We start from the raw sequence: 22,520 nt of genomic DNA, 5'->3' as shown, positions 1-22,520 counted from the left end.
TCTGTCTCAGGTAAGGGCGATGTGTTTGGTGACGTGTTCTGGAAGGAATCCACGCTGGCACACGCTTGTGCTAATGTGAGGGCTCTGACATACTGTGACCTGCATGTCATCAGGAGGGACGCGTTACTTAAAGTGCTGGAGTTCTACACAGCCTTCGCCAACTCCTTCTCCCGAAATCTCATCCTCACCTGCAACCTCCGCAAGCGGGTAAGCTCCACATAGCTTTTCATGACAAAATATTACACTCTAATTGCAACAGACTTTGCTGAATCCATTCTAATAGTTGAAAAGCCTTGGAGAATAGAACGCAAGCGCATCGCCCAGACGCCCACTTTTTCTCCATTCTTGGTTCAAGAAGACATTTTTTCCCATTCATTTTCTGCATTAAAAGTCATGAAATTAAAAACCTGAACAAAATTAACCAGCTCTGCGATGAATTGCATGATGATAAACTTTGATTTAAAGCAAAAAACACTGTATATGAAAACCAGAAAAATGAAGCAACAATCCCATGAAGCATTGCGAATAACATAGTCTATTTGGATAAAAATGGCTTGGGATTTGTGGCATATGTATAACATATTGGTTATCAGCATTATTACTATTATTATAATTATTTTTAATTATCAGTATTTGTCTATATTGGATATTTGATTTTTCATGCTTATTTCCTACATTTTTAAGATTACCTTTGCTGTCATTTGTTAACTTTTAACACTTTTTCATTTATTTTAGGCAAAAATTATGGCAAATGCAGTGGTTCATGAAAATGTTGTTGTTATTGAAACTTGAGTTTCGCTTTTCTTAAAAGGTGAAATATGTAAGATTTTTTCAGTAAAATATCCAAAAACCATTGGCCAGTATTATATATTTTGTTCACTTACTGTGAGTACTTTGAGTACTTACAATATCCCAAAGGTTTCCAACTATTTGTAAATCGTAAGAAAATTGCAATTTTAACCAAGGCTCCGGGACGTGTGAGGAGTCGCCTGTCAATTGCTCAATTGCTCTGCAGCACAGAGTAACATTATAACATCATTTTCATTTCTGTGTTACCTCATACTCATGACCGGAAAAGTGGAACCGGTGCCGGCGACTGTGGCATAATAAAAGTTTCATTCCTCGTGAGGCGTGTGTTGTGCAATCGCTCCAGCGGCCTCGTTCATCTCCCACAACACTCGGTCCTGCTCTGCTTCATACTCATAGACTGTAAAAAAAGATGGACGACGCGACGTCGCTTCCTTCCATTGTAATGAACTGAAGCCAAAATGGCCGACCGAATGGGCGCTGACATGTTACGCAATACGTCAAAAAAAAAAAATGTTTGGAGCCTGGGCATGCGCAGAAGGAACTGTCAGTGGAGCCGGAGGCGGAGTCGCGATATCAAACTTCCGCCCAGACGACTGCGTCATCATTCATGTATTTTAAATAGACTATAAAAATTATATACAATTTAAAATTCTACCTATAAAATAATAGGCTATTCTATTTCTAGAGCAATAATACTTTTAAAACAGCAAATTCAGTAGATAAAAACAATATAATATGCCACTAGAAACAACTCTAAATCGTCAGAAACGGTCCTGCCATTTTAAATCAAGTTCAACTAATGTTACAGGAGATCGATTGCTGTAATTAGAGTAAGCTATCATTAGTTTTGTCCTGCTAATTATTATTTTATACCCATAAAAATAATAAGTAACTGCCAGATAACGATCACCTGCTTTTTCCCGACATTGTTAACATTAGGTGTGTTATCTTAACTAATAATATTTATTAATTAGCTTATAACACCCATATTTAATGTTACAGAAAAAGGTTCAGTGATCCGTCAGATCCTGTAGGTCGGTTAGTACAGTTTACTGCTGAACAACTCATTTTGTTGGTGTTAAATAACAAAGAAATCGAAAATTAACAGTTAGTTAATACATCTTCAATCTCCCCTCGAAGCTCCGACAGTCCTCAGACAAGCTGAGCTGTCAATCACGTTCGAATCATGACGACATGCCCCGTTTTTATAGCATCAAATTGCTAGCTAAAATCTAAATCATCACAAAAACGAACAATTGAATATATATCTGTGTGATAACAACTACCTTAAATGACCAAAACCATCTTTCAGAAAGTTTTATTTGAAGCAGAATTTATTTTTAAGTTTTCACTGAAGTCTCATTCGACTGCATTGAGAGGGCGGGGTTTATGACCTGTACTGCATCCAGCCTCCAGGGGGCGATCAAAGAGCCCGTGGCTTCACTTTTCAGAACGTATGAGACACACCCGTTCATACTACAATAACGTGTATCCATGAACATTATTTCTTCCCGAGTCCTATCCCTATTCTTTTGCACCGTCCTTTGAGGTGAAGACCACATGTCCCAAGATTCCGCTCTCAAACTTGTCCTACATACTGCACCTTTAATATATATACTGCCTGGCCAAAAAAAAGTCACTGTTTGGATTTTAATAGGTAAATACTTGAGTCTATGGATGGATCATTATTACAGTGATTATTGTTTTTCTAGCATGTTATATGTTTGGCAACGGTTCTTTTAACACTAAAAGATGGAGTATGTAGCTTTTCATTTCTTAAACAACCATGTATTAAGATGTATCATGGCCATATTCCAGGATGACAATGTCAAGATTAATCAGGGTCAAATTGTGAAAGAATTGTTGGGAGGGAGCATGAAGAATCATTTTCACACATGAATTGGCACTGACCTTAACCTCAGTGTAAGTTTTTGGGATGTGCTGGAGTAGACTTTACAGAGTGCTCACCTCTTGCATTGTCAATACAAGATCTTGACGAAAAAATGATGCACCTCTTGATGGAAATAAATGTGACGTTATTTCCATCAAGAAATGCATCAATTTTTGGTCAAGATCTTGTATTGACAATGCAAGAGGTGAGCACTCTGTAAAGTCTCCTCCAGCACATCCCAAAAACTTACACTGAGGTTAAGGTCAGTGCCAATTCCTTTTTGAAAATGATTCCTCATTCTCTCTTAACCATTCTTTCACAATTTTAACCCTGATAAATCCTGACATTGTCATCCTGGAATGTGGCCATGATGTGTCTTCCTACATGGTTGTTTAAGAAATGAAAATCTACACACTCCATCTTTAAGGGTTAAAAGAACCGTTGCCAAACATATAACATGCTAGAAACATAATAATCACCGTAATAATCATCCATTCATAGATTATTAAGTATTTGCCTATTAAAATCCAAACAGCAACTTTTTTTTGGCCGGGCAGTGTATATAATGTATGATCTATTTATTTTTTCCATCTCATATCAATCAGATTATTTGTCTATGAGATTCAAGCACATCCTGGTGAACTTTAACCTGAATGTGTGGTGTGCAGTCCTGCTGTGTGCTGTGTTGGCATGAGTTCAGAGCTCTGTTGTGGCTTTCAGACCTGACCTCACATTCCTTAAATACATAAATGATTCATTCTGACAGACCGCCCATGGAGAACTTTGGATCTTTTGACGAAAGAAAGACCCAATGCACTCACAACACAATTAGGAGATCTCAGCTGTGCACTTTACTGCCATTGAGTTACATAATTAGTGAGCATTGTGTAAACCTATATTTAGATGCAAAAATGTCCTCTGTTGCTATATCTAATCTATATCAATGAGGAAAGGATGCTCTGAAACAAATTAGGTGTGTTAAGGTCATCCTTAAATAATGAGGGAGGAGATCTTGCATTCTCCCAAGTAAACAAGTTAAATTGGTAAATTCTTTCATAGAGCAGCTGGATTTCTTGGACACGGACAGGAATCACTGAGCCACGATATTAATTTATTTCCTCTGGCCACAGCAAAGAGGACCTGTCTAATGAGAGGATACTTTGCTAAGGGCACAAATTAATTGATTTAAAGGTTTATGGTTCTTCAAGGTCTCTGAGTAACTTTGAGATCATGAATTTTGCATGCAGTTGATTTGTGGAGCTCAGGCTACATCTTTAATTAGTAGACGACATGCTTTATTTGAAAAATTCTTTTTGCAATATTAATTTTGTCATAGTGTTTTAATATACATACTGTGATTTTTCTGATGGTTCTTACTGTTGATTATTATTTGAATATGCTAACTTAGGCTTAGCAAAGAGGACAAGCAGAGAACCATTAATTATACTGACCAGGATGAGGTGAAAATAGTGTGAAGTGTTTTAAGGACAGAGCGTTGGTTTCTTTGTTGGTGGAGTGACAGAGGCCAGCCCATTGCCCTGCTGTGCTCAGTCGACTGGGTAACGCTGCTGATGGGCCAACTTTACTGAGGAGGAACGGCCCCCTGCAGCGCTCACTCTGAATAAAGCATGAGTCAAATCAGCGGGAATACACGCACACACACCGACTCACACACACCACGCACATTTATCATGCATAATAACAAGAAGTGTTGCCTCTTATTAATATTATGAAGTTATTGTCATTACATCTTCACCCTACACACAACTAGGGGTGGGACAAAATACCGATATGGCGATATATCGTCGTCCTTCTCTGGGCGATATGAGAATCGTATCGCTGGGCCAAATATCGATATTTTTAAAAAAAAATAAAGCGCTATAAATAGATTTCTTTGCTCAAAGCGTCACGACTTCAAGGCGGCGCTCAACACATGAATGAGGGAAACGTGAACTTAAGTTAACTAGCCTAAGAAAAAGAGGTTGTTAACAGGATGGCGGACAGCAGTGTGAGTAAAATAGATGCCCCAGCCACGTTTAAGTTCAAAGTCTTGATGCACTTTTATACCATTGATGTGACAAACGTAGACATCTTTGACGTTCTTCACCGAGTGCTTAGATATACACGGGGCACTGGTTGTTGAAACTACATATGTAAATTTTACTTCTCCCAAAAATACTAAAACTGAAACGTGAGAGTCAGATATGACAACGCTACTGCATCACACAAACGCAAGCGCAAACTGCCGCATATGAAAGTGAAAGTAAGTCGCAGACACATAACACACAGTTATCTTCATTAAAAGTAATGAGCCCTTACCAGTGCTGTTGCCGCTCTCTCCTAGTGCAGTCTTTGATTTTGAAATTAACTGATGGTCAATAAAACGCACCTCATATTTCTTGCTTTCGGTGACGTGAACTCTATTAAATGTACATATAAGATCGGATTTATTCGTTAACCTGCACTTAACCTTTTCACGTGCATTTTGTTTTCATATTAAGACCAATATCACGATGTATCATTATAGGATTGTCTAGTGATATATCGATTATCCCAGAATCGTTGACTCGCGATATTATCGTTATCGTGAGCCATTTATCGTGATCGTATCGTGAGGTACCCTCCAATTCCCACCCCTACACACAACATGACAAATGATGTTCATGTTGTGTTGGTCAAACATTGATTTGAATAGCTAAAATTAGAAGACCTATGCCGGGTTCAGACTTCCAATGCTATCTCACGACCAATTAATACGTATTTTACGAGGTGGCTAATTCGTACAACCTCACTCGTATGAATTCTTACGATTTGTCTAAACTTCTTTTTTCACTCTGTCATGGTAGTCCCTCAAGGAAACATCATAAAGGCAGAAGTATTATTGCCATAGCTACACGAACCTTTCCTCCATTGCATAATTCTACCTAACAGCACCAATACCATCGTCTCTCTGTCGTTTCACTGTGTTTGAAAGCTGTGTATGGAAGTGTGTATTGGTCAACAGATATGACGGAGCTCGTTGTGGAGGACTGACAAAAATTCAACATGCTCGTCTTTCTTTTGTGACATTGATTGAAACAATTGATTCTTGTGATACTTGTGTCCCGAAGACCATTGTCATTTACGAATCACCATGACACCCTACGTCAGATGGATTTTGCCAAAAAAGGGCTGATATTGTGTAGTCTTAACCTTACATTAGTGATTTTGTTAAAGTAACTTACATTGTTTTAAATTTTGTGTGTGTGTGTGTGTGTGAGAATAGAATCAATTTACACTGGACTATTTTAGAGAGAGCCTATAGCCTACTGAATGAATTATATTTATAGGGGAAGACCGGGGATGGTTGTAACAGGTTAATTGTAACACTTCCGATTTTAGTTACAAATCACCTGATTCACTTCACACATGCTCAGTTTAGTCCTTATTCCACATGTGGGAAAGTAGAGCTCTGTGGCAGACACAGCAGATTTTAGATTTTTGATGTAAGAAAGTCACTTTTTTAACTTTTTATTTTTGTTATGCCAATTCCTGCTTTGTAGTTAAACTCATCAAAGTTAAATTATGTTTATTGTGTGTCTGTGTAGATATTTTTCATACAAGTTGTTAGTGTTAATGTTTTGGCTGTTAGCTGTAAGGTGAGCTAGTTCATGGCTACAAAACCCTGGGTTAGTTGTAACGTCAATGAAGCATGCTACAGCCTACCCCAAGTACATTTTTAGTTGTACTTGTGGGGTTTTTTAGTATGCCTAGGTCAGGGGTGTCCAAACTCGGTCCTGAAGGGCCACCTTACTGCAAAGTTTAGCTCCAACTTGCCTCAACAAACCTGACTGGAAGTTTCTAGTATGCCTAGTAGACCTTGATTAGCTGGTTCAAGTGTGTTTAATTGGGGTTGTTGCTGAACTCTGCATGATGGACACCCCCGGCTAAAGTCTTGGAAGAGAAAGACAAATTGAAGGATGTAAAAGGAGCATTTGCTCATTTTATTCATATTTGTTCCACACACGCACACACACCAATTATGTTAAAAAGTCTATGTTGAATAAAAAGCTTTCAAAACTGATTTTTTTTGTTGTTGTTATAATCCTTATTTCATAATGTTATATCTCACCCCAGTGGATATCATGTTTCATCTCACCCCAGGATCTGGTACAACTAACCTGTACTTATGGGGTGAATTGTAACATTTCACTACTTGTCTTTGAAATTAACCACACATTTTATAAGATAAACAAATTTGGCTTGTTGTCCACGAAGGAGGCTTGAACCCAAGGCTCGGCTCGAGCTCCGAGCTAAACCCCCCTAACGGTACTGTGCAGAGGAAGAATAAGAGAAATAGAGGAGAAGATGGGGGGGAGAAGGTATGCCAGAAGAATTGTCATTGGGATGATGCAGTGACTGCTGCTTATATATGCTCATAATCATGATTGACAGGACTGAATGTTTAGGCTCCTCTGTTTGGAACTACATTTAATAGCTGATACTTGTAACTAGTTTTAATCACATTTTGAATGCACTGGCTTAAAAGAACACCAAGATACAGACAGAAATGACAAAAATCATCAACCATCCATTGTCTACCCTATACTTTCAAAGTTTGGGGTCAGTAATTTAAAAAAAAAAAAATCTTTTTGAAAGAAGTCTCATGCTTACCAAGGCTGCATTCATTCAAAATACAGTAAACACATTAATATTATGAAATATATTATTTTTGCAATTAATATAATGTCTGTTTTAATATATTTTAAAATGTAATTTATTCCTATGATGGCAAAGCTGTTTTTTCAGCAACCATTACTCCAGTATTTAGTGTCTTTTGTAACATTATAATTGTCCTCATTGACACTTTTGGTCAGTTTAATACATCTGATTAAAAGTATTAATTACTTTTTAAAAAATTGTATTGACCCCCAACAATATGTTTATTTCTACTTTTTCTACATACTTTTTTCACTGAGCTCATCATATTTCATTCTGGGATTGTGTGAACATGTGATAATGCCTTGGAATTTGTCCTATAAAATGTGTCTTCAGGCAGCATAATTAGAAAAATGAAAGACTCACAGTCGTAGTTCTCACACTTTCTTCAGCTGTGCTTCGGACTTCCTCATCATCACCACCAATGTCTGAACCGGTGGTGTAGTCTAGTTTTTTGTAATGAGTATACTGTGATTTTTCCCTCCCAGCCTCATACTCACCCGTCCCAGAGCGACACTCAATAATGCATAGCATGCATCTGTATGCTACATGTAATTGAGAGCATTCTGAAAAACTGCCTATGTGTGTTTTATCAACATGTCAATTTATTATAAGCAACATAAGACTTTAACAGCCATTTACATTTACAGCTGGAGAGACTGGGCTTATTTTTACTGTTTAGTGTCAATCACCATCTAACTCAACCAGATAAGATCTACATTTAGCCTTATATGTTATATGAATATGAAGAGTTCAGATGCAAAACCCTGTAAATCCATCAGACTTCTTTTCTTTAAAATGAGCATTTTTTACCAGGCTTTTACGATCAAGTTCAGGAGTTTCGTTTTAAAGGTAATCATAAGGTTATTAGCTAGTGAATAAAATAACTTTTTTTCAAAAATGTCACTCTAGACAATTTATTGGTTTTTAACAAGTTAGATTTTCTTTTGCGTCAAAACCAGCTAAATCCACTTGTGCTTTTTTTTGCAAAAACCTCTAAATCCACCTATTTGGGACAAGACATGGTAAATAGTTGAAAAATCACTAAAGATGCAACTAAAAACCCTGAAAAAGATGAGAGCACTTATCACTTAAAACTAAACAGTAGACAAACCTCTTTACACAGGGATCTAACACGTCTCTTCTATTCAGCCTCCACTTTTTGCCTCCTCCGTTTATATGGCACAGCTTCCATATGAGACAGAAGAATAGCATCTTGTTTGACTTTGTCTTTGGCGAAAAAGAGCTGTTGTTTGATGTATAATAAATCCGATTCCTTCAAAGTAACGGCACTGCACGAAGAACTGTTATGAGTACATGATACAATTGCGACCAAGCCATTTCCACTGTAGGCTATTTTGCCTTATAACAGGCGGAGTTTTGAGGTAAATAACGTTTTCTTCTGCCATTCAATATTAGTAGGACAGGCTGATCCATTTCATCATACTCCATTTTTTATTTTAAAAATCTCAATCTGAATATGACTCTAAAAAAATTTCCTCAGCGCCGCTATATTGAAACCGCTCGGAATCATATGATTCGATTCGCGCCTTCTGATTGGTTCTCGGAATATAGCTGCTTTTGCTGCCAAAGGGAAGTGGCGTCTAGAGGCTTTTGCCAACAAACCGATATTTCTGAATGGGCTGACACTGCGATTTAGAGGATTTGAAGCACGTGATTTGTTGAACGTGTACCACGTGCCGTAAGCATTCGTTCAATGTCATTATCTCATTTTTTGGACAGATATGGCGTTTAGCGGCTTTTGCATCTGAACTCTTCATATGGTCCCTGGACCATAGGTTTTATCAGCTGGCAATTTCCAATGCACATTTAAGAGTGCAAGTTACAACTATTATTAACAATAATGGAAAGATGAGGCTTATCGGTTCGTCACAATATCACCCTGTTTGGACTTTGTTTTCTGTTTTGCACCATTTCCTGCCAGTCTGTCATCATAGTTATGCATTTCGATTCGCAAGCTTGCAATTCGATTTGTTATCAGTTATTTGGATATACTGTAGCCTATCTAAGGTACAGTACATTTCACAGCAAATTTCCTGCAAAAAAAAAATCAACTAATGCTGTAAAATATACATGGATCAGTTGGTACTACATTAATATTGAAGGTTAAAATTAACTGATTTGTATACAAATTTAAATTAAGGAAATTTTTATAATAATAAAGTTATAATAGGCCAACTACTATTTAATATACTATATTTAGCTAAATGCTAAGTTTATTTTTCTAGTTGACTAACGAGTTTATGGTCACTGAATATGTTTGTTCTGAGATAAATGTGACGTTGCGTGACATTATTTACAAGTTGTTTTATTAACGTCTTTCCACGGTTGAAACACTGATTAAGCGATTACACGAGACATGATACGTATTTCGGTAAGTTGTACTGTATCTTTTAACATACCTTCAGATGTTCATTCATGTTTATTTCGCGCTGTAACTGATATTAAAGTGAAAGAGAGGAAGAAGTTCATGTGCACTTCACGCTGCTGCTTCTCTTGAGCTGAGGCGCTATGTCACGCCACATTAAAGGGTGCCAAAATGGTATTTCTGTTTTTTATTTCATAGTAAAATTGGCAGAATTTGAAATATGAGAATTTGTTTCATGTCAAAAGCAACAAAGCACAAAGCTTTTTGCTATTTATTGCATGCTACATATCCTCACGCTTTTTTAAGTGGGTATACAGAAATCATTGACGTTTCCTAGTGGGGATACAGCGTATACCTGCATATCACTTACACTACACCACTGGTCTGAATGGCTCACTGAGGTTGTGATTGGAAGAAAAAAGCCCTGTAAATATATTTTAAAAGGAAAGGTCTCTCAAAAGCGTGCAGCAGAGCTCCAGGCCTGTGGTCAAGGGTGTTATTGAGTGAATATTTTCACAGCTCTACATCAACTCATGGATTAGCTGTGCGGTGTGCTTGGCCTATAAAGGACCTTTCCTGTGAACTTTCTTTTTCTGGTTCATGTTGGCTAGAGTAGATCATATTATGATTTGAACTGACGACCTTTGATTATTTGATATTGACAGATAGCTTTGTATGTAACATACAGTTCAAAAGTAATGGCCTGAGAGTGTCTATCCCATTCCAAGGCCATATGTTCACTAGACAATCCCTTTGCTAGATCAGCAGACAATCCAAACCAACCTCAAAAGAATACTTCACCATTACCCGCAGGGCTCACAACTGTTTGTCTTTGGCTGCTGATTAGCGTCAGATCGAAGTCTTTTTTTTGCCTGAGCTGATTCATCTCGGCAGCAAACGCAAAGAGGAAGCAGAATCCTCCACACCTGCCACGCTTTCCTCCTAACAAGATTTACAAGGCCTTCTGAAAGCTGCAAACCCCTGCCAATAAGGTGGGCGAAGCAACTTTGTCATCCCCTCCATTACCAACAGGACAGGCAGAGAGATGCTCTCTCAGCAACAAGAGAAAGATTCATACAGAATCAACAGCAAACAGTGTGTCCACACAGATAATAAGCTGTGCTTAGAACAGTTCATTTGTTTGAAGAAAAGTGGTCAGTTGTCTTCCAAAGAGGCAAGACATTTTTTTTTTTTTTTTTTTTCCATTTTTCTTTGGTAAATAATGAATAGAAACAATTAGATCTGATCCATCTTGTTTCCAGAGGGCACAGCGTCTGCTGTATGAGGTATCTCTACATATGCTTCCTGGAAACTGGGCGAGACCCAAAACAAGTAGATCAATATAATATTTTCTATAGCCACTGTGGAAATTTTCTATAAAAATAGTAACTCTAATGGGCCATAAGGCTCCTACTTAAGGGATAGATCTAAACTTCAAAGGCTATTTTTCAATGTACCAAAATTACTTCAGAAGTATCCATAAAGCTGCTTTTGTCCTGCATTACTCAGTCTATATTAAGTCTGTAAACTTTGTGGAGACATTTAATAAATTCAATAATCCTGAACAACATAAAGATTGCACATAGATGATATCTGAAACTTGATATACCAAATATGAACCCTAGCAGTAGAAGAGTCTTTTTTTCTTTAGAAATGAAAACCAAAACTTTTAATATTTGTTTTATTTCTGTATCGTAGAAAGGTAATATCTAACTTATTATTTGAACGAATAATAATTTAATAATAACTAATTTTAGTCAACTCTTGGCTGATTTTCTTCTTTGTTAGTATCTCGAGATTTATTCCACTAGATTGTCATTAAATCTGTGCTGATCCTGAAATGATCCTTTAGACTTTGCAGTTTCTGTTGAAGTTGGCTGCCAGGTCTGTAGGCAGAGACATGAATTGATTAAATGCAGCTTTTTGGCTCCAAGAGAGCAAAGGCCAAGATAGGTATTGATCCCCAAGCAGAGACTCTAATTTTATGGCTTGCAAAATGGCACCAGCTCTTTGTAACCATTGTATTTTTGACAGGAAGCATTATAGGTGAGTGAAAATAGGCACTTGAATGTCTGAATGCAGAGGAATGGACGTGATCGTCTGAGAGGGACTATCATAGTCCTGACTCTGTAGTAGTGGGCAGTAATCTGCTGATTGGCTGGACGCAATTGGAAAATGCTGAGCGGGGTGTTCCCGGGCTGGTGATGCCTCAGCATTGGGATGGGGGTGGAGTGGACCCCATCTCTGGCAGATCTTCAGCATCCCGATATACTTAAAGTAGCAAAGTGGAGGAGTGTTTATGGGAGGGGAGCTGCGAAAGAAAATGCTTGCCAGATCCCATTAATCTACACTGTTGGATTTTGCTGTGTTGGAAGATTCTGCGCACTTTTGTTTCAGTTCCCTGTGCTTTTTGCTTTTACACCCATTTGCACTGCAGAAAATCATGTGAATCTTTCAAAACTCATGGTCATATTTTCTTAAAATTTCAAATATCCTACAGTGAATGTCACTAAGTTGTTACACAAACATAACTACTATAGTAATAAAAACCATAAAAACAAGTACCCTTGCGCGTCTCGTTTTTCAGTTTATTTGCCCCTTTATTTATTTACATCCTACAGTATGGCTTATTTTCAGCTGATATACACTTTTCGCTTAAAGTATTACTCCACTTTTAAATACACTTTTCCTGATAAATTTACTCACCCCCATGTCATCCAAGATGTTCATGTCTTTCTTTCGTCAGTCGAAAAGAAATTAAGGTTTTTGATGAAAACATTCCAGGATTATTCTCTGTATAGTGGATTTCAATGACTACCAACAGATTGAAGGTCCAAATTATAGTTTCAGTGCAGCTTCAAGGACTTTAAACGATACCAGATGAGGAATAAGGGTCTTATCTAGTGAAACTTATCTAGTGAAACAATCGGTCATGTTAAAAAAAAATACAACCGTTTATGCTTTATAAACAAAATATTGCAGTGAACGTACTTTCCGCTTCCGCATTCTTCATAACGCTTACGCTGAATGTCCTACGCCTTCCCTATTCTACTTATGGAACGAACGCGGCGCCAGTTTCGTTTTTTTTCCATAAGTTGAATAGGGAAGGCGTAGGACATTCAGCGTAAGTACGTTCACTGCAATATTTTGTTTATAAAGCATAAACGGTTGTATTTTTTTTTAACATGACCGATCGTTTCACTAGATAAGGCCCTTATTCCTCATCTGGTATCGTTTAAAGCCCTTTGAAGCTGCACTGAAACTATAATTTGGACCTTCAATCTGTTGGTAGCCACTGAAATCCACTGTAAGGAGAATAATACTGGAATGTTTTCATCAAAAACCTTAATTTCTTTTCGACTGATGAAAGAAAGACATGATCTTCTTGGATGACATGGGGGTGAGTAAATTTATCAGGAAAAGTTTATTTGAAAGTGGACTAATCCTTTAAAGCAGAAGTGCTCAGTCATCTTTCAAAATTTAGTTCCAGTCATGCTCTAACACATATTCCTGTAATTTTTGAGTGAGTCTAAAGACTTTATTTGTGTTTGATTGAACTGGAGGATACTTCTGCAGCTAGGCAGATCTCTATACTGTAAGTAATATATATATATATATACAGGGCTCTCAAGTTTTGAAGACAGGCAAGAGTGACATTCCCCCACAACAGGATCACTGAACACAATTTAACCAAATACAAAGTATTATTCAATTTCCATTTATTCATTTAGGGGGCTTTCCTCTCAGGGTGAATGATAGGATGCTTAGTTGCCTTTTACCTGACATCTTTGACAGACAGATTCAATGATTAATGCATCCATGGCCAGGATATAAAATATGACATGATTTTAAAGTGACCTATAACATGATCATGATCATGACTTTGTGCTCAAGGTGATGCTCAGAGCTCCAGTGTTTTCCTCTGTGTGTGAACGAGGATGATGGTGAACAATTCCAGGATATGCTTTTTTTTCATTGGTTGTTGTGGTAAATCGTACCCAGATACAAGAGTTCTATTTTCTGATTGGCCAATGTGTAGCCTCTTTCTTTTTTTGATTGGCTGATAAGTGGCAGGCTCGGGGGAGACGCGCATGATTCGGGCGGCGCGGCCATATACATTTTGGGCGCTGCGGCATATTAAATATATGATAAATAGTTCCCTTTCAGTCGGTCACGTTCGACGTACGTCAGTAGTGACCGACGAATTGGGATATCGCTTAGAGAGCCCTATCATCTTCGTGTAAACTAAAACAAGCCAATGGAATTGGCGTGCAATATTTGCATAATGCGCACCGCCCCCGACAGGTGTATATAAATAGGAAGCAGATGCAATCGCACTCTGTCTTTCGCTTCGGAGCCATTCACTGGTGTCCTGTTTTAGAAGACTCCTTTCTTCGTTTGTTTTATTCTAAAACATTGCCTCAGAAGAGGATTTACAGCGAGCTTTCAGTGCTGGTGAAAGGGCACGTTCAGCGAGGTCGCGAGTCTCCGAGGAGCTGAGCTATAAGCTCGAAAACTGCTGTTTTCACAGCAACACAAAGAGTGTGTGCGTATGTAGCGATTTGGGCCGGTTCCTCGGTGTGTCAGGGAGTGGTGTACCTGACACATCGCGTCGCTCCCTGGGTGCTTCAGCACGAGTGAGTTGACTTCCCCTTCTAAAAGAGCTTTACAGACGAACCCTGACAGTATGTCATTTCGTCTGTGCGTTAATGGGTGCGGTCGTTCCCTGGTCCCTGCTGATGGGCACAATCGTTGCATCTCGTGTTTGGGCATTCTGCACGCTGAAGCAGCTTTTGTGGATGGTTCATGTTCCCATTGCGGGAACATGACTATCGCGATGCTGAGGTCGAGACTCTCCTTCCTGAAGTCTCAGGAAGCGGGGGTCCCCTCTCCTATGCCGCGTACGACCGTTTTTTCCGGCCCCGGGAACCGGAATGACGGTACGGCGCTGTATAGGAAGGGTGACCGGAGGATTACGGTCAGGGCTTCCCCGCCGAGCGGAAACGCTCCTCGGGCCCCTGCCGCCTCATCAGCACCGCAACCCATCGTGCCACCGTTGGTTTCCGCTGGGCCCTCTACGGACTGTCCAGCCGTTACCTTTGGTGTGCTGGCGGCGGATCGGATGTCGATCGCTGCATCGGAAGGTGAGCCTGAGTCCTCGGGGGAGGATTCGGACGCGCTGCCGCCCGGTACGGTAGCGTTGCCCGAGTCGGATCCCGAGCTCACGGCTGTGCTCTCCCGGGCCGCCTTGTGCGTCGGGCTTGAGTGGAACCCTCCACCCTGTCCCGGCCCATCTCGGTTGGACGATTGGTACTTGGCGGGGGGTCGCGCTGGTCAAATCCAGCGTCCCGCCCCAATGCCTTTCTTTCCGGAAGTACACGATGAGGTGACCAGGTCTTGGCAAGCTCCGCATGGGGCTCGTACAGGGCCTGGTCACTCGTCTGCCTTCACCTCCCTGGACGGCGGGCTAGCCAGGGGGTACGCGAAGATCCCGCCAGTCGAGCGGTCTGTTGCGACGCAGTTGTGTCCAACGGCCGCTGGCTGGCGCGGTGAGCCGCGTCTCCCGTCCCAGGCCTGTGAACTCTCAGCCGGTCTGACTGAGAAAGCTTACAGTGCCTGTGGGCAGGCTGCCTCTGCCCTGCACGCGATGGCCCTTTTGCAGGTCTATCAGGCAAAAGCGCTGTCGCAGATGCCCCAGGAAGGTCCTGACCAACAGCTGCTTGGGGAGCTGCGCGCTGCCACTGACCTTGCCCTCCGGGCAACGAAGGTGACAGCGCGTTCTGTTGGCCAGGCGATGTCTACTTTGGTAGCCCAGCAACGCCACCTCTGGCTGACCTTGGCAGACATGAGGGAGACCGACAAACATCGGTTCCTGGATTCCCCTGTGTCTCCGGTCGGCCTTTTCGGCGACGCGGCGGAGAACTGTGCCCAACAGTCCTCCGCTGCACAGAAGCAGGCTGAGGCTATCAGACATGTCATGCCACGGCGGTCCGCTGCTGCCTCCACCCAGCCGCCCGTGGCTCAGCCTCAGCCCGCTCGTCGCCGAGGGCGCCCGCCTGCGTCTTCCTCCGCCCCTGCTAAGTTGGCAAAGCAGCAGCCTACACCAGCCAAACAGCAGGGTGCCGGGCGCGGACGTGGCCAGGTGGCAAGCGGTCGGGGAAAACTCGGCCCTGAGACGGGCGACCTGGAGCGGAAGGTTCCTGCCCTTTGGGAGAGTATTCCATCTGCTCTCCCACCCCCGGAGGAGGGCCGGGGGGGATTTTGTGGCGGCTGTCCATCTACCGCCGCTGGCTCTCCGGAGTCCAGCGGTACCCACTTTGCCACAAAAAGAGCAGTTTCCTCAAACTCCAGGTCACAACAAGGGGTGTCTGCCAGTGTGCCAGGCTCCGCCTCGCTGCTGTCAGCTCCCTCCCCATTCGCCAGCAGGTGGCAGTGTGTTGGTGCAGACCGCGTCCCGTGCGCCATCTCCCATGCACACTGCTGCCTCGCAGAGTCCGACCCCACTCCGGGCCGCCCTCAAGCCGTCCGAGTCGGGTCTCTCTCTGCCTTGCTGCCCCACCCCCGGTGCGTCTGTGGTGCCTTTGGTCCCGCTGGCTCAGTGTCTGGAAGCGTGGAGCACGCTCCCCAGCCTGTCCAGTTGGCTCATTCGTACTATCAGACTCGGCTATGCGATTCAGTTCGCCCGGCGTCCCCCGGTCTTCAGGGCTGTCCACTTCACTCCGGTGTCGTTGGACAGTGCTCCTGTTCTCCGGGTGGAGATTGCTGTCCTCCTGGCGAAGGGTACAATCAAGCCGGTCCCTCCAGCCGATATGAAGTCGGGGTTTTACAGCCCCTACTTCATTGTACCGTAAAAGGGCGGTGGGCTACGGCCAATCCTGGACCGTCCCCAGGATTGGTTTGCAGCAATAGACCTGAAGGACGCATACTTTCATGTCTCGATTCTGCCTCGACGCAGACCCTTCCTAGGTTGGTCTGCGTTCGAGGGTCGGGCATGTCAGTACAAAGTCCTACCCGACATGGTTGTAGCTCCCAACCGGTTGGGTCTTCAGGTCAACTGGGACAAGAGCAAACTCGCCCCCGGGTAGAGGATCTCTTGTTTCGGTCTCGAGCTAGACTCGGTCGCACGGACTGCGTGTCTCACCGAGGTGCGCGTCCAGTCGGTGTTGAACTGCCTGAGCTCGCTCAAGTGCAGGACAGCGGCTCCACTGAAAGATTTTCAGAGGCTCCTGGGGCATATGGCATCTGCAGCCGCGGTAACGCCGCTCGGATTGCTTCATATGAGACCGCTTCAACACTGGCTCCGCGGCCGGGTCCCGAGATGGGCGTGGCAGTGCGGCACGCTCCGTGTCCCCGTGACACCGAGCTGCCGTCGCACCCTTGTCCGGTGGTTGGACCCTTCGTTCCTGTGGGCCGGAGTACCCCTCGAACGAGTGTCCAGGCACTCTGTGGTCTCCACAGATGTCTCTGCCACGGGATGAGGGGCCACGTACAACGGGCATGCAGTGACAGGTCTTTGGACGGGGCCTCAGCTGCATTGGCATACCAATTGCCTCGAGTTGCTAGCGGTCCGTCTTGCGCTGGCCCGCTTCAAGGAGCTGTTGTCAGGCAAGCACGTTCTAGTCCGCTCACTAAGCATTGCGGCTGTTGCGTACACCTACCGTCAAGGTGGTCTACGCTTCCGTCGCATGTTGCAACTCGCCCGCCATCTCTTGTTGTGGAGTCAGAAGGATCTGAGGTCCCTTCGGGCCACTCGTGTCTCAGGTGTGCTCAACCGTGCAGCCGACGAGCTGTCACGGCAGCATCTACTTGCGGGCGAGTGGCGGCTCCACCCCCAGGCGGTCCAGCTGATTTGGCAGCGGTTCGGCGAGGCCCAGGTAGTCCTGCTTGCCTCCCCGGAAACTGCCCTCCGCCAGTGGTTTTATTCCCTGACCGGCGGCACGCTCGGCACGGATGCCCTGGCACACAGCTGGCCCCCGGGTCTGCGCAAACATGCGCTTCCCCCAGTGAGCCTTCTCGCACTATTCATGTGCAAGGTCAGGGAGGACGGGGAGCAGGTTCTGTTAGTGGCTCCGTACTGGCCCACTCGGACCTGATTCTCAGACCTCATTCTCCTCGTGACAGCACCTCCCTGGCCGATTCCTCTGAGGAAGGACACCCTGACTCAGAGACGGGGCACCCTGTGGCACCCGCCTCCCGATCTGTGGAACCTCCACGTGTGGTCCCTGGACGGGATGCGGAGGTTCTGAGTGATCTCCCGCAAGCGGTCGTAGACACCATCACTTCCGCTAGAGCTCCTTCTACTAGGAATCTCTACGCGCTGAAGTGGAACCTGTTCGTCGAATGGTGCGCCTCTCGCCGAGAGGACCCCCGGTCATGTTCGGTCGGATCCGTGCTTTCCTTTCTGCAAGATGGGTTGGAGCGAAGGCTGTCTCCCTCCACCCTCAAGGTGTATGTTGCCGCCATTGCCGCACATCACCATGCAGTTGAGGGTAAGTCCCTGGGGAAACACGATCTGATCGTCAGATTCCTGAGGGGGGCCAGGAGACTGAATCCTCCTCGCCCTTCCTCCGTACCCTCTTGGGATTTGACCCTGGTTCTCACAGCTCTCCGGGGTCATCCCTTCGAACCTTTGCAATCAGTCGACCCGAAACTAATGTCTCTTAAGACGGTTCTTCTGGTTGCATTGGCTTCCCTGAAGAGGGTAGGGGATCTGCATGCATTTTCGGTCGACGAAACGTGCCTAGAATTCGGGCCCGGTGCTTCTCACGTCATCCTGAGACCCCGGCCTGGATACGTGCCCAAGGTTCCTACCACTCCCTTCAGAGATCAGGTAGTGAACCTGCAAGCGCTGCCCTCGGAGGAGGCAGACCCAGCCCTAGCTTTGCTCTGTCCCGTCCGCGCTCTGCGCGTTTACGTGGACAGAACGCGAAGCTTTAGGACCTCAGATCAGCTCTTCATCTGTTACGGAGGCCAGCAGAAGGGAAAGGCTGTCTCCAAGCAGAGGATGGCCCACTGGATAGTGGATGCCATCGCCTTGGCGTACGAATCCCAGGGCGTGCCTTGCCCGCTCGGGTTGAGAGCCCACTCCACCAGAGGGGTGGCCTCTTCCTGGGCGCTGGCTCATGGCGCCTCGCTGACAGATATCTGTAGAGCTGCGGGCTGGGCGACACCTAACACGTTCGCTAGGTTTTATAGCCTACGTGTAGAGCCGGTATCCTCGCGTGTACTCGCATCCACTAGTCGGTAGACGTGTTGTACCCACTCTAAGTGTCGGCTTGCAATGCCATTCCCGCCACTGGCCGGATACGTGCATACTTCACTCCAGTCGTGTTCCCCGCTTGGCGAACCCTGTCGAGTTCCTCCGCCTCCCCCTTCGGCTCGGACATTGCGGAGTGTCTGATGCCAGGCCTACATCCGTCGCTGACGCTGTCTGTTGGCTGGGGCCCATATGTCGTGACCCCTCTACGTGAGCGGTCCCATATGTGTATTTTCCACGGTTTAAAACTCCCTACGGGCCGAGTCCGTGTCTTTCCCTTAGCAGAGCCAGCTCTGCTGTCACCTGTCAGATGAGTCTCCCCTAACCAGGTGGAGCCATCCCAGGGACTCCATATGCGTACTGCCCCCCCGGGCCAGTCCATGTGTGTATTCCCACGTAAACTCCTCCCCCATTGGGTAGGTAGTGGTTTCCGCAGCGTCCCTTACGGGTTCGCTTCCCCAGTGTGTCTAGTTTACTTAGTGGGTAGTGGTTAGACAGCAGTAGACTCTCTCGGTGTAAGCTCGCCCCCTTCACCGCCAGCCGGTGCCATGGGCGGCTGAGCTTGTGCTGGGCACTGGAAGGGGTTTCGTAACTGTGGCGCTTTAGTTGGGATCCCAATTCGTCGGTCACTACTGACGTACGTCGAACGTGACCGACTGAAAGGGAACGTCTCGGTTACGTATGTAACCCTCGTTCCCTGAAGGAGGGAACGGAGACGTACGTCCCGTCGCCACAGTTTCTGTACCCTCGCTGTAGTGCGGACACCAGTTGTCTCCTCAGCGAAAAACAGAGTGCGATTGCATCTGCTTCCTATTTATATACACCTGTCGGGGGCGGTGCGCATTATGCAAATATCGCACGCCAATTCCATTGGCTTGTTTTAGTTTACACGAAGATGATAGGGCTCTCTAAGCGATATCCCAATTCGTCGGTCACTACTGACGTACGTCTCCGTTCCCTCCTTCAGGGAACGAGGGTTACATACGTAACCGAGACGTTTTTCTGCGTGAGAAATACAATGTGTGGCAGGAGTGCGTGGCAAAATACCGAAATGAGTGACTGTTACGCTCAATGCGTGACACTTAAGAGCCCTTTAATATATATATATATATATATAAGCAGAAATAAGCTCAAACAATCCCAAAAGCATCTTTTGATTATTTAACTTTTCTATCATCTTTTTTCACAATCAAGACCAGTGGAGTATTGAGGATTTTTTTATTTTTTTATTTATTTATTTTTTCATCTTGTTTAGTATAAGTCACTGTAAAGTCACATTTTCAATTCTTTTCCTTCAAAGAAAGGTTAGAATTTTGTGAATTATTTGAATGAAAGATCAACAATGCAGATTTTTTTCACAGCCACCTTTGCTCATATTTACTAAGGGTGCCAATATTTGTGGAGGGCACTGTATATAGTAATTGCATTTTCTTCATGGAATAGCAGAGTGTGACTGCGATCAGATTAGGTTCAGCTTTAAACCACTTGCCTAGACTGGCATTCCAGTCCACAGATACTTGATTTATCTTCAGCTGCAAATGGATGTATTTTCAACAGTTTCTAACAAAACTAAAGCTACATCAGCTGTACGAAAGACCACAGAGACTGGAAGGCTTTCAACAGCTGCTGTTACTACACCTCAGTAGGGCTAATGTGAGTAATTTGAATAATTTCAAACCAGGCACAGAAATGAGTTGATTATCGTGTAATATAAAAAAAGGTTCTCTGCACCTGGGTATAATATGACTTGTAACCTTTTCAAACCATGTAACAATGCAAACCAGAACAAGGGGGAATTGTTCATGCTTCTCAAGAAAAAGAAGTGTCAGCAGTCATGCTGTGCATTTGACTTTTTGATTCATTTTCCACTGCTGGTTGTGCTTATTGCTCAATATAGAATGATAAACACCAAACCAGAAAAGGATAATTTAGCTACATATAAAATATAAATTACTCTTACATTACATGTGCACACACTGTATGCAGTTTATCACAATTCTTCTTCTCTTGTATCAATACCCAAGAGAACACAAGCTTAATAAAAAAAAAAGCTCATATAAAAGTTGGCACGGATTTTATAACTAGAAAACTCTCCATACTTTTTCATTGTTAACCTTCACATATGAAAAGTTTCATGGTGCATCACTGTAAATACCATTTAACCACATTTAAGTACTTACTGTACTAAAATATACTGTATGTTTTTGTTTTGTTATTACTTTTTATTTATTTATTCCATTTTGTTTATTTATTTATTGCAAATTTGGGACATATATATTTTTTTAATTTTTTCAAAACATTTTAATGTTTATTTTAAATTACAGCCCAAACTAAGGCTTACTTTTGTGTTACTTTTCAAAAATGTGATGTCAACATTGGTAGCTTTATCATTAATAACCAATTTAAATAAAAATGTAATCAGTAGCAAAATCAGTAGCATTTATATGCATATCAGTATATTTTGTGAGAAGGAAAAGGTATTCATAAAAAGCAACAACCTGAATGAGAAGAAATAAATTGATTTTTGTACATTAAGGCCTTTTTCTCATAATCCACCTCATCCCCAAGGATATGGCGGGTGGTGTAACTGTCACCGTTCCCGCTGTCTGTCACTCAGTCACTGTCAGCGCATGTTATGTTCCACGTGGCTCTTGTCATGAGTGATGAAATTGTCGTCTCATTCCTTTCATGTATTTATCAAAGCTGCCAAAGTCCAAGGGGAATAAACAAGATTGTGAGAATATTTTCTTTTGAAAAGGGGCCTTTTTTGTTGTTTAACTAAATGTATTTCATAAAGAAACAGGTAGTTTAACTTATTAGACAGCCTATTGCCTGAATACAGTACATGTTACATGAGAACTAATGAACTCTGGAGGCTTGTCTTTCATGAGTACACACCTTAAATATCTGTCATGTTGCCATGCAAAATAAAGAACCACTAAATTGCCTCTATTCTATGGCAACTGTCTAACTGAATAATCTCAGAATGTCTTAGTATTTGGTTTGTATCTCTATCTATCTGCATGAGCTCCACAATTTGTGTAAAACCTATACTGTAATTATCACATCCATTTTAAGCGTGCATCATTGACATTTTACTTAATTTATCATGAAAAACTAACATTCTTGTATATTTAACACAATATATTTAGCATACTTAGCCCAAATTGAAGGTGCATTAAAGAAGAAAGACGATAAAGTGAAAACACTCTCTTAGTCTCAGAACTGCACTCTGCATTTCTGTTTGATAAATTGCTGTTATGAGTTTCTTACAGTATTTCCCAGTGCTCACATTTTAGGCATATAAATGAGAAACTGTACCATTTAAGTTGGACATCTCTTGAGAGCAATTCCTAAATAGTCCAGCTAAACAATTGCTTTGTTTAAAAGTATTGCATGTGTCAGGTATACCAAACATTGTTTAATAGCTACCCTTTATTTATATCACAATACTTACAGTATGAAGAAAATCAAAG

General features: G+C 43.0%; 1 protein-coding gene across 4 annotated transcripts in view; it reads left to right on the top strand.

Annotated features, from left to right (window-relative positions):
- Positions 1-22,520, top strand: part of kcnh5a (potassium voltage-gated channel, subfamily H (eag-related), member 5a) — a 127,524-nt gene that overhangs the window by 97,854 nt on the left and 7,150 nt on the right. For all 4 annotated transcript variants that reach the window (XM_067383589.1, XM_067383588.1, XM_067383587.1 and 1 more), the window contains one exon: positions 11-207. In XM_067383589.1, the coding sequence (XP_067239690.1) occupies positions 11-207 (197 nt within the window). The remainder of the gene's footprint in view (positions 1-10; positions 208-22,520) is intronic.

The sequence above is a fragment of the Chanodichthys erythropterus genome, chromosome 4 (genome assembly GCF_024489055.1).
Source record: "Chanodichthys erythropterus isolate Z2021 chromosome 4, ASM2448905v1, whole genome shotgun sequence".
NCBI classification, from domain to species: domain Eukaryota; kingdom Metazoa; phylum Chordata; class Actinopteri; order Cypriniformes; family Xenocyprididae; genus Chanodichthys; species Chanodichthys erythropterus.
This window is presented reverse-complemented; position numbering and strand designations above follow the sequence as displayed.